At 37.8% G+C, this 13213-nt stretch overlaps 1 protein-coding gene across 1 annotated transcript; it reads right to left on the bottom strand.

Annotated features, from left to right (window-relative positions):
- Positions 1-3286: 3286 nt before the first annotated feature.
- LOC113021724 (heme transporter hrg1-B-like) lies at positions 3287-8858 on the bottom strand. Its single transcript, XM_026166438.1, has 3 exons — positions 8529-8858; positions 4815-4982; positions 3287-4443 (listed from the first exon to the last, which is right to left on the bottom strand). Exons 1-3 carry the CDS (start codon positions 8656-8658, stop codon positions 4307-4309), a joined length of 435 nt encoding a protein of 144 aa, XP_026022223.1. The 5' UTR covers positions 8659-8858; the 3' UTR covers positions 3287-4306.
- Between the last annotated feature and the right edge of the window lie 4355 nt (positions 8859-13213).

Here is a 13213-nt window from a genome sequence, read left to right as displayed (position 1 = left end):
TCAAATACTTCATTTTTGTATGATTAATTCCGCTTTTCGTCAATCGCAGTGGAAAAGCCAGCAAACCCGTAAATCCCCGTTCACCTTCTATCTGGCACTCTAAAGTAAAAGTACTTTTACTTCATTCAAGAAATTGAACACTACAATACCAGTACAGTATACATCTTCAACACTTTTACAGTTGTACTGCTTCTTCTATTATGTTAAAGGCCAAGCCTAGGCAACTAATTTTCCCAAGGAGCCACATGAGAAACTGGGACTGTTGTCCCAAGGGCCACGTCAATAAGCTTACTGGTGCTACCCTCCATAACAGTCCCACCAATAAGCCTATTGGTGTGGCGAATAAGCTTGTTGGTAGGACTATTGTGGATGGCCACAAAAAAAAAAGATTATTGGTGGGACTGTTGTCCACAACAGTCCTAGTTTCTCATTTGGCCCATTGGGAAAAAAAAATTTGCCCACCCTGTTTTGTTTTGTTTTGTTTCCTTTCCTACAGTCACCTGGCTGTTTATATTTTACATACATTGCAAATGTCAAGGTATGTAAAGGTCCAGGAGGTATCAAAATGTGAAATTCCAGCAATATATTTAAACACTCATTCTGCCCCCTAACAATTTTAATACCAGGGTTCTCAAGGTGCAGTCCATGGAGGCAGTCGCAGCCCTTGATAACATTTTATGTGGTCTATGAGCGCAGCAGGACAAGAATGCACTACTGTACATTTGATTTATCTGCAGGTCAAGTCATTCTATGAAACAGCTGTGCAGAATGAGACCAGAGTTTCTTCTCTTTCTGTTAGAGCAGACTAAACTTTCCTAACACTGATAAGTACACCTGGTATTAAGGAAATGTTGCAGCCACAGGAGCCACAGTTTGATAGAAGATAGTATTTAGACAAAGGTGTTTCTCATTAAAATAAATTAGGGCTCCATGCTAAAATGGAACAGAAACTTTAATGCCATTACAAACACCTGTATTTGCTTACCATTTTATGTTAAATCAGGTATATGATTTAAAAAAAAAACCTCTAAAACAGTACAGATTATCAATATGAAGTGCTATCCTCGGAGCAGGCGTAAGAGTATTGACTACACTTGATGTGTGCAATTTTCTTGTGAGCCCTTCAGTTTCCCCAAAAATGTACTCAGTCATCAAAACTTTCAAAAACCACTGGTTTAATGCTTTAAATAAATGCTCAGAAGCAGACGATATATAAGATGAAACAGTGCTGTACACATATTTAAAGGCTAGTACAAGTAATTTCTGCACCTACATAATTTCTTGCACCACTTGAAAAATGGTAACTTTGATTTTTGATGCCAATTTTCTCCCAGGGTTGACAATTTTGCATTTCACCAACTGGCAGTGCCATCTTGTTCTCAATAAATTATGCAATGGTTTGCATATTTTTCAATTCAAATATTTAAATCAGCCACATCTGACATGTTTCGCAATATTTTTTGAGCTGTAGAATCATAATGCATAATATGGCTTAAACTGGATTAATATCACTGCTCAGGGAGCAGTTTTAACTTTTTTTTAAACATGGTTAGTTAAATACAAAAGAATACATCACACTTTGTGAAGTCACCTTATATTTTGCAGCCAAATAACAACAGTGGAGCAAACTGAAATGAAAAAGCAATGTAATTAAAAGTAAATATCCAATAATCTACTAATACTTTCACTTTGCAATAAAACATTTTAAAATGAGGACCAAGTTTTTCTTTCTCTCTATGCATTTTGATGCTAATGGTGTTATAATAAATATAAGTGTGAACAGACTGTTGACACATCTACAAAAGCTAAATGTGCTCTAACTGTTCACTTTCATGTGCCAGTGTGAACACATGAACAGGTCCAAATTTGCTGTTCTATAACTGAAGTCAGACACTCAAATTCTGACTGTAAGTGTATGCTGAATGCAAAGGAACATCTTTACTTCTTGCCGGTTGCTTGCTATAGATTTAAACAGTCATCTTGTGTTTGCTCTGCAGTGTGTAATTATACAGGATGTTTAGGATATTTGGGTTATTTGAATGTCTAAACTATTGTTTCCAGTCTCTCCACACTCTGCCAGACTGCCAGTCAAGACAACTTCCTCCCTTGATTTGGGTAGAGTCCTGTAATTGAATAAAAAGAGACCCCTCCCTCTCTTTACATACTACACACACACAAACACACACATGCACATTTTACAGGCTGGTGTATAAACTTAATAGGGTGCATTTGGTTCCAAAGCCCCCAGCCCGCTTGATGGAAAGTGAGCTGGATTGTTTTTCAGTTTCTTAATGTCGAAGTTTATAACAGCCAGATAAAAACAACGTTACCATGGTGATTTAACCACAACATCGCAATTACCTTGATGCTGCGAGACTCTCCGGGCTTACAAACAAACCAGTATAATGCAATTAAGATATAAGCACCACAAAAATGTTGGTAAAACGCAGAGGAAGGATGTAGGACAGCAACAAAGTGAAATAATCATGGTGGCTTTTCCAGGATCAAAGTTATTGATAAATATAGTAAATAACCAAGCACCATGCCAAAATTCACTTCTTTTAATCCTCAGCATAGCAGGAGTTCTTTCCTTAATGAGCACTGCAGGATGGAATTAAGGGGACACTTTTTTTTCTTCCGCCAGATATTTTTCTCCTAACAAATAACTTAATGAGCGAAAGAACACCAAAAAATGATAGCACTGTAAAAATTCGCTAACATATTTTTCACATCAACTTCAAAGTGCTTCTATCAGGCAGCTGCTTTAACAAAATCATATAGCAAAAAAAAAAAAACACCCTGAACCAGCCTCCCCCACCCCCCACCTTTCCTTTGAGGGACAAAATAAAAATGTGGATAAATGGAATAATTGCCCAACTTCAAAGTGCAGGTTATTGCCTGCGTTTACTGTTGCGATTGCAATGCAGTGGGGATGTTTTCTCTTCAGAAGGGTGGCTCGGCTTGGTGGGAGAAGTGCTTCATTCCTGTCAGGGTGCAAATCACATTTTAATGCCTAAAAACACTGACCCTTCTGCCCCGGGCTTAGTCAGAAGAGGAGTGCATGACACTTTCAAACTGATTCCATAATAGTTTCTAATACTCACATTATAAGCTTTGTGATTTTTTTATTTTATTTTATTTATTTTTTTGATGGAGGGGGGGGGGGGGGGGGGGTTGTACTTTTTAAAGAACAGCAGACATTAAAAATTTTAGAGGAACAGAAAGTGCAAAAGAAACAAAGAAATTCCTGGTCAGAAAAGAGGAAGAGCTCTTGGTCACAGCCATGCACATTTTCAGACTTTATTAACAGCACTCTTAGAGACACTCCTGCACAAACACACACACACCTACATTCAGTCAAATGATACATGCGGATGCACAAAGTTTCCAGACTCACCTTACAATATAAATGTCCATAATCTGGTTTCACATGGATGATATAAAACAAAGTAACTTGATTACTTAAGTGTGCATAACAGTGTCATCACAGCCCAATGAATGCCCGTTTCGCCTTTTTGTCACACAGACAAAAAATAAAATAAAATTTAAAAAAATCACTCATACAATAAAAATGCTGGTTCAAAGTTCAGAAACATACAGTACCAATACATTGGTGCTTATTTGGAATTTCACAGGAAAGCCTAAATGATGAAGGATTTCAGGCTTACCTGCCTTCAATAAGGCCTCGACGCACTTTTAAAGCAGTGTGTGAATGTATATCAGCTTTAAATCACTGTACATCAAGGGACCGGTGCTTTGTGATCTGATTTTGTCATTTGATTACTCAATGTACAACCTGTAAGCTAGTAAAAAAAAACCACCTTAAATAGAAATATCACACAGATAGAACGATAAGAAACACCCATGAACTGTACATTTATATCTGGAAGAGGGATACCCCCTAGTGGCTGCAGCGTTGAACTGAAGGTTTTCACAGAAGAGTCGGTAAATTTGCAACAAGTTCTTTAACTGCGATGTGGTTAAAAAATTGATCATATTCTAGGAATGTTTTACCAAGAGGACACTGTGTAGATTCGGGGGTGAACGAAAAAGTAAGAAAATAAAATCTATCTGGGCTAGTATAAAACGGAGCTGGATTTATCAGAAAAGTTTAGAAGTCAGCGAAAAATCCTGCTCAGAATTAAAAATGAACCAGTACGTGGTGACGTGGAGACCCTGTTCAAGGTCATGATGCTCTGCATAAAGAAAAGAAAAAAAGCACTGCTGGTTTATTTTTTTACTCCTCCATCAGCTCCACACTGTGAGAGCAAGTCTGTGCATCTTCTGTAAGATGCAGGACTTTCCCTCAGAAGTCACTGAGGATACCGATGTCCTCAAACTCAGTGCGGTATTGTTTAGCAGTGTGGGTGAGCATGAAGGACCATTTCAGGGTCATGACGCTCCACACACAGGACAGGTAGAAGCTCTGAGGGTCAGTGAAGGCTGCGAAAACAGAGACACACAATTCAATTCAATTTTATTTATATAGAACCAATCCACACAACAGCTCCCTCAGGGCACTTTGACAATCAAATAACCCCTTGTGAGCAAGCACTTGGGGTTATTAGGACCTAAACACATTAAATGTCCCACTCTACAACCATCTTTTAACTGAACCCTTTCTTCTGTAAAGTAAAAGATGCTGGCTGCAAAGTACTGGGTCAAATAATAAAACTATTTGAAATAAGTAATTGATAAACAATGATTTCACATAGCAACAAGTCTGAGTATGTACACCACAGAGCTGTTTGGTAATGAACAATATACATAAAAAAAAATGAAGTGAGACCAGAAAGTGATGCCGAACAACTCACTGTCTTTGTATAGGGCGCCAATGCCCAGGAAAACAACGAAGCTTGCGAGTGCCAGCAGAGAGAAGAAAATCCCAATGAGCATGAAAAACCTGAGGCCTTTCAGCCAGGTCCGCCAGTAGTCCTGCAGGTACATGATGTGAGTGATCAGGGTCCAGAGTGCCAACACACCTGAAGGAAGAGACCAGGTACAGACAGCAAAGTTAGCTTTCAGCTTCATGAGTCTGTTTAAAAGGCAGAGTACTACAGGTTTTACATGATATGATCCACCTTCTTGCCATTTTCTAATAATATGTAAATGCATCAACACATTTCCACATTATTACACTTTTTTAATTTTATTGTTGCACTGTAACAGAGCTGCAGTTGTTGTGCACATATTCAACTCCTCTCTGATTCAGATTTAATGCTAAAGCTCTTGTTTTACTAACCTTTAAGCCTTACGTCAGGACTGGTGCTGAAAACTAAGTCTGACTGGAGGAGGAAGTCTGAATATTACAGTGAGACTGGCTGAGAATCTGTATTTGGTGGTATCTATAAGAGTTCTGATTCTCAAGTGTTTGATTTCAGTTTACTTGAGTTCATCAGTGGGGAAAAGATTAAAGATTAAACTTGTGTCAAGTACGTTTTAAACCCCCTTTGAGTTGATGGCAGCTTGGAAATTTGGAAAATACTCTGAGGGACCAATTTGTGTCCCAAAGAGGAAAACATCCTTTACAATAACAGCTCCTCACTTCTGGAACATTATTCTAACTTTGAATGTAACCTTAAAGCCATCATACCTAGCTGTTTTCCTTATACCGGTATGCTCACATTTTCTTTTTGTTTGATTGATTTGTAATTCATACAAGCTAACTGTATGTTCTGTCTAACATCAACTGTTTGCCTAGTTTTTGCTCACTTTATCCTTTAATGACTTTTATGTTTTCAAAAAGTAGCTAGGAGGCAGATTCTGCCTCAGCCATTTGGCTAACACTGGCACATTTATGGTAACCTTCATTAATGCAGACTGTCCCTGACAATTAACACTAACATTAAAAATGTGTAGTAAACAACACACTTACAGCTGAACTGAACATACAGCCATGTGAAAGAGCCTGTGAAAAACTAAGTACACCTCATGATTCAGACGCTTGTAGCACCACCCACAGCAGAGATAATTTAAAGTAATGGTTTTCATTATGAAGTTGTTAGTCGCTAACATTATTTGGGAGGAATTCTGGCCCACTTTTCTTTGTTTGCTGAGTCCATTGAGGTTTTGGGGTATTTGTTTATGCGCAGCTTTCTTAAGGTCCTGCTACAGTATTTTAATCAAGCTGAGGTCTGGACTTTGACTGGACCATTGCAACACCTTAATTCTTTTCTCTTTCAGTCATTGCGTTATAGATTTGCTAGAGTGCTTGGGAACTTTGTTGTACTGCATAATCCACTTTTAGCTAAGTAACACACGAGCCTTCATATTTGACTCTAGAATACCTGGGTATACAGAGCAGTTCATGGTTGATATAGTGACTACAAGATGCTACTTCAGGAGCTCAGCTCCTATGGCGGAAAAAACCCTAATCATCAACCTTCCAACTGCCATGCTCAACAGTCGGTACGAGGTGTTTGTGCAGTGCATTATAGCCAAACATCTGCATGTGCTTTTTAGTGAAAAGAGGCTTTCTCTTTGTATCCCTTCCAAATGAGCCATACTTGTTCAGAAACTCCTTTGAGTTTGAGTCTAACCTTATTGTAAATTTGCTGGGGTGTCACTTCCGGAAAGACTTGAAAGCTCGATCCTAGAAAATTAACAAAACATCTGCTTTTATACAGGTGCTCACACTTGCTGAATCATTTAATCAGGTGCACTATTTACCCTCTTAATTCATATGGAAGAAGTAAGAGTGTACTTAGCTTTCACAGTGAAAACTGTCTTTTTCACATGACTGCATATACCAGTCATTGAAATAAATTTGACTGGTCATGAACTTTTGTTTGTATAATCAATAAATGCTGGATCATGACACAGCATGCTGCCAAATGCTGAGTCAACAAATCACACTTCTCTTTTTGTCATTGCAACAGAAGGAAGTGCAACAACTTTTATATTAGTTGAAGATCAGTGAAGATGCACAGGATACACTTTTGCTCTTTCCTGTGGGATGACTCATCATCATGTAAACATGTTTGTGGTCTCACAGGATCAGATTCAGATTTACTTGTGGGTAAAAGAATTCAAAATCTTGATATTATATCAATATGTATTTTTAAAAGAATGAGGAAAACATGGTATGGTGCAAATGAACCTTTAACTGTTTACTGTGTGCTAAGTTTTTTATATATTTAAAAAAAAGAAGAAGTTGGGATGGACAGTCTGTATGCAAGCATACAACAACAACCATGACTCTACTTCATGTGCTGGATTATTTCTGATATTGTGTTAATAAAATAACAGCTTTGATTAAAATCAATAGCCCAATTCTTTTCAACGCTGACTGACTGTGAAATAAATCAGGCACGTCAATTACGCCCCAGCCTGATGGACAAAGAAATTGCAGCTCTTCATTTTCAGTCCGATTAATGTGTTACTACCAATGTAATTAGGAATGGTTACTGACTAACTGCACAAAAAGATGACACCACTGTTGTACTTTAACTAGTTTGATCTTTGGTAAAAATGCACATTTAACAACCGCTAACACTGAGTACACTACACCCTATCAGCAGATGAGCGCAGAGGTTTCAGATGCTCATCTGTAAACCTCGATAGAGTTTCAAAGGTCAAATTTCCAGATGCAACTCTTTTATCACCGTTGCACGGTTGTGCATGGGCGGAAGCATTTTTATCTTTTTGGCAAACCTAACAGGATCTAACATTGCGATTTGTGACATCCTGTCAAGTCCATTGTCCATATGTTCACACTGCATGATAATATCTGAACTCAAAGCAGCACAGTCGTAAAGGAAATGCTACTGCTCTAAAACAACAGCCTTTCTTTTGCAATGTTGACATATTTTCCTTTTATTGTGAGTTTGCACAGACATGCCCTTTGACCAGGTGTAAATCTGTACTCGGATTATACTCGGACATGGATTATACATCACGCTCCCTTATTCACCATCAATGTCCACAGTAAGTCATACAAAGTACTGGTGATTCAGGATTGGAAAGGTTTTAAAAATGTCCTTTAAAAACTGACATTGGAGAACGGAGATTCTAATGGTTGATCTAGTAGGTGTTCACCAGTGGGAACAGATTAAAGTATAAACAACAGGAATGCTATTATACTTGTTAATAAATGATGCTGAAAAAGACTCTTCTACTGTGGATAGTGTTATTTGTCTAAATGTTCTGAGAATTAATTCATAATTCAGATGAACACAGAGCGACTTATTTTACTTAGATTTATAGGATTTGGGTCTTGAACATATTTAAACTTTCTATTTAAAAAAGACACTTGTGTAGAAGTTTATGAACATAAAGTGACATCTGATTATTTTAAGGTCTTCAAGACAAACAGTAAATTTAACAAAAACATTTTTTTTTAAAAAGTGCAATATTTACGCACACATTTGGTTGCCGCATGTGTCATAAAGTTAGATGACCTGGCCTTGAAATAGAAGTTATACCTGTGACACATCTCTAACTCTACGCTCCCATAAATGCCAATAAATCTCTCATTCACTGCTCCTCACACTCATCACATGTATCGCTGCAGAGAGTGTTTACTTCACCTGACAGTCCCCCCATGGCTCCAGTCCAAGGCTGATTGTACACGAAGTTCCACACCAGAAAGGCTGAAAAGCCCACGATCGTACCAAACGAAGCATAGGCGATCCTCATGTACGTCTTATTGATACCCATGATTGCAAATTTAAAGTTAATAATAAAAAAAATAAAATAAAGGCTGTGTGGGGAGAAGCAGTCGCGGGCTGGGCTGGAGGAGAGCCGAGTGTCTGTGAGCTGCAGCAGCAGGAGGTAAGAGCTGGTAATAATAAAATATCTACCTGACAAAAAAAAGGTCCACGAGGACACAGTGTGACTAAAACAACGCGTGTGCTCTGCTGGCTAATGGTTAATGTGGTTACTGTGAAACATGACAGCGCGTTTCTGATGAGGGATGTCCTATCCAGCTGCAAAAACACACAGCCTTGCGTTACGTCATCAAGAAATCTGATCATGGTGGGTGGACACAGCAACCCCTACAGGACCACAGAGGAAATTATCTACCTCAGAGCTCTGTGTGTGTGTGTGTGTGTGTGTGTGTGTGTGTGTGTGTGTGTGTGTGTGTGTGTGTAAAATAACAGCTGGACGGATTAAAACCCTTTTTAATTTGCATGTTGGATTCATAGGTGATGAATGGCAAATGTGTTTTTATTTTATCTGGGCAGATCATAAGTGAAAAAAATAAGAAAATGATCCGGCATGATTTACATGGAGGTTTTGAATAAAATAATGTGCTTCTTGGGACTGTTATAATAAAATTTTATTTGATCTGTGTACTGCGTTTGAAACAGATGGCCACATTGTCCATAGAAACTGCTGGTGTTGGTACAAAGGCTCCTGTCTTGTCTTCATAGGAGAATTCTCATCCCATCCTCAGCCATCCTTCATGGGGTCTTTCCCATATTCTGAATCTAAATGGCATCCCTGGGTCAAGATAATCCATTTATACAGTCATGTGGAAAAGAAAGTTGTCACTTTCTAAATCGTCTTGTAAAACACTCAGTAGGCTCTCATTGCTTTCATGGGAATTAAGTGGCTAAATAGGTGTTGCTCATCAAAATAAGACCATGCAATGGTTGCAAAAGCACCATGAGCTACATCTAAGATGCTACAGAAGTTAGCATGTTAAATGCTTAAGTTCATGACAGTACAATCAGAAAAACATTGAACAAGTATGGCTTCTTTAGAAGCTATACAAGGAAAAGGCCTCTCGTCTCTAAGAAAAGCACATGGCAGAACAGCTTAGGTTTGCAAAGCTGCATCAAAGGGATAAAACCATAAGACAGATAATGGTCATAATGCTGTGAGTTATGTACTGATAGGCTGTTTGGTTTTCTCCAAACAACTCATACTGACTGTCACAAAGCTAGAATAATTTTCCCAAAGTGAGGAGCTGTTATTCTAAAGGATGTTTTCATCTTTGGGACACAAATTCTCCTCTTAAAATATTCTCCAATTTTATGCTGCCATCAATTCAAAGAGTACCACAGGCACCTCTGACACAATGCTATCTTACATACAAAGCACTCCATTGATTGCAGCAGTGTTCTAAACCTGCACAATTAATGTTTTGGCAAAAGAGCACAACAACATTCAGAAGGGCAATGGTATATTTACATATATAAAAATATATTTATTTACAATATATTTATTGTAGAGTCCTAATTTCCACTGCCATGCAGACAATCAGCTCAGTGATCCTACGCCAGAGGTCCTTTCATCAGGCCCAAAAAAGGATCTTTTTTTTTTATTTATATATATTTTATTTTAAAAACACCACAAATGTCATCCATGCTTTCGCATCTTCATGTTTGGACTGCTATATTTCCTGCTTTCAGTGGCTGTAGCCCAGGAGCTAGAGCAGGTCAGCTACTAATCAGAGGGTCGGTGGTTTGATCCCCGGGCAAGGTACTAAGCCCAAGTTGCTCTCCGATACATCCACTGGAATATCAGTGTTAGAAAATGCTTGAGCATAGAAAAAAGTGCTTGCGTGAATGAGGCTATAAAGTGCTTCGAGTGCCCATGCCACTCTAAGTGGTTCACCAGCAACCTGGTGGATGCTAAGAGGTTTACACCAGAAATAGTTGCTCATTTGCACGATCAGCTTGGTAAGAGCAGGTTTCGAAAAAGTTAAAACTTTCTGTTACAAACACAGCTGTGTGCCAACCTAGACCTTGCTGCTTCTTCATATCAATTGTATTTACAAAATGTGCAACTCTATAATATATACCAAATATGACCTGGGGTTGAAGTTAAAGGTACATGTAAACATAATGAAGAGTTGTCTGTGAAGGTTCTCAGTCATCCAGGTCATTGTAGTCTAAGGAGCTTGAAAAGAAAAGTGTCTGGACTTCTTTAAGTTGCTTGAAGACGTTTCACCTCTCATCAAAGAAGCTTCTTCAGTTCTAAGGGTCAAAAGGTGGAGAGTCCCAGATTTAAACCCAGTGGGAGTTTCCCCCCAAAGAGGGACAAAAGGACCCCCTGATGATCCTCTACCTAATCACATGAGCCAAGGTGTGAAAACGGGTGTGGGTCACAATCAGCCAGGGTTTCAGGTGAGCTCATTGTGAAACCTGGCCCCACCCTATCGTGTGATTTCCTGAGTTCTGGAAGAGTTCTGGAAATCTGAAAGATAACAGGAGTTAGAGTCAGAACTGTAGAACTGAAGAACTGTAAGAATAAAAAATGACCTTTATACAAAAAGGGGAAGATGGTAAAGGGTTTTAGAAGACCTGGTACAGTTTTATTGTAGCTCAAAGATGAAGACTGATGACTTGAAATGGATCAAATTGTCAAAGAATGAGCTTTGTAAGGGGTAATGTCAGTTGGACTGACACAGTCAAAAACAGCAGTTGACAATAGAGATTGACAGACCACGTGACTTTCGCGCATTGCATGCCGGTAACTCGTGGCAAAACAATCCAAGTACCTGCATCAAATGGAAGCATTTGCAGCACCGCAAAACGTTCATTCTTCGGTTCCAATAAATTCTTGCTTTTTCTTTGCCCCCCAAAAAGGTATGTACAAAACGAAGGAGAACAATGCCGGTCCGTACAAAGACAGACTTAATGAAAAGTCAAAGAAAAGATACGAGGAAAAAATCAAACCAGTGAAAGTGTTAGATCCTTACGAGCACACAGAGGGACAAAATACGTTAGCGTGCTGCCCAACTTCACCACGCTCATATTTATAATTATACGGTTCTTGGAGTGAGTGCATACACTCGTGAAGTTTAGTAACTTCAGGTCACTGCAACAAGCCCAGGTACAGTTTACCGACGGACGGGTACAGGACCTTGAAATGCACCGTGTAGAAAGTAAAGACCATCGTACGAACAAAGGTAAGTTTACCAGTCTCACAAATCGTCTTCATAAATACACATTCGTTAACCGTTTATTAATAGGACCTTTGAGCTCAATGGTAATTAATTAGTAGTAGAAATAATTTCTGGTACCCATCACAGAAATGTAGCAGTGACAATAATATTGTATGCTGTAATCGCACTGGGCAATTACACTCAAAAAAATGAAACGTTGACTTTAATTAAAATTATTTTGTCAACAGGTTCCACGAAATTGAATTGTGTTAGTTTAAAGCAAAAATCTTTAGGTCATCTAATTTAATAAACTTGCATTACAGTAAAACAATCCTTTTGAAGTGAGCCAATTTTATAAATCTATTTAGGATTAATTAACAAGCAATATTTAAGACCACCTAAAACAAGTTATGTTGTATGGACATAAATTATGTATTTACAGGTTAGATAGATTAGATTCGTTTTGTGAACACATTTCTTGTTTGTGGTTTTTAAATGTTAAATTTAAGTTAGATTAATTAAAATATTATATTTTCAGCAAAATTGTGCTTTACTAATTAGTTTTACACAAATCTATTTTGTCAACAGGTTCCACACAAATGAATTTAATACAAGCCACTTATTTTCTTTAATTTCCTTTATTGCCAAGACATTCATTAAACATTTCTTTAACAAAACAGCTGCACCACACATTATTAACCCATTAAGGTTAGTAACTAATAGTATGCACACAGATGCACCATAAAAATAACGATTTTAAATTAAATGTCTCTGCCAGAAACAGAAGAAAAAACATTTAAGATCACATAATAGGTTGACCACAAAACCTTTAACAAATCAAAATGAACTGTTCACCTTAACAGCCACAATCCTGGACGGCATCCCATGACAAATTTGTGAAGAACAGAATAAACAGGTTCCAGTCACCAGGTTAGATAAAAAAAAAAGTAATAATAATAATAATAATAATAATAATAATAAAAACAAATAGTCTACTAATATTCCCAAAATGATATCACCATCCCAAATAAAACTTGAATAAAATATGCAAACATTATGATCTGACAATAAAACAGCTTGCCAGTTTTCAGTTTTTTGCAGCAGCTTAACAGAACTCATTTAACACTTGCCACTGACAGCATTTATTTTACCACTGTATAGGGAAAAAACTCAAGTGGCAAACATTTTAACATGGAAAGAATTGTTCTTTTTTAAAATGCGGCAAAATGCACATTCATCCTGTATCGTCTCTCAATGAAACCATTTAAATCTAAATACTTTGAATAATCTTTTAGTAGGCCCTAAACCCCCCCGCCCCCAAAAAGAGTAAAACCTCTGTAATTGCAATTGTTTACAAACAAATGTTTTAAATCTCTC

Source organism: Astatotilapia calliptera, chromosome 5 (assembly GCF_900246225.1).
Source record: "Astatotilapia calliptera chromosome 5, fAstCal1.2, whole genome shotgun sequence".
Lineage (NCBI taxonomy): Eukaryota > Metazoa > Chordata > Actinopteri > Cichliformes > Cichlidae > Astatotilapia > Astatotilapia calliptera.
Note: the sequence above shows the minus strand (reverse complement) of the source record. Positions and strands in the feature narration are given on the sequence as shown.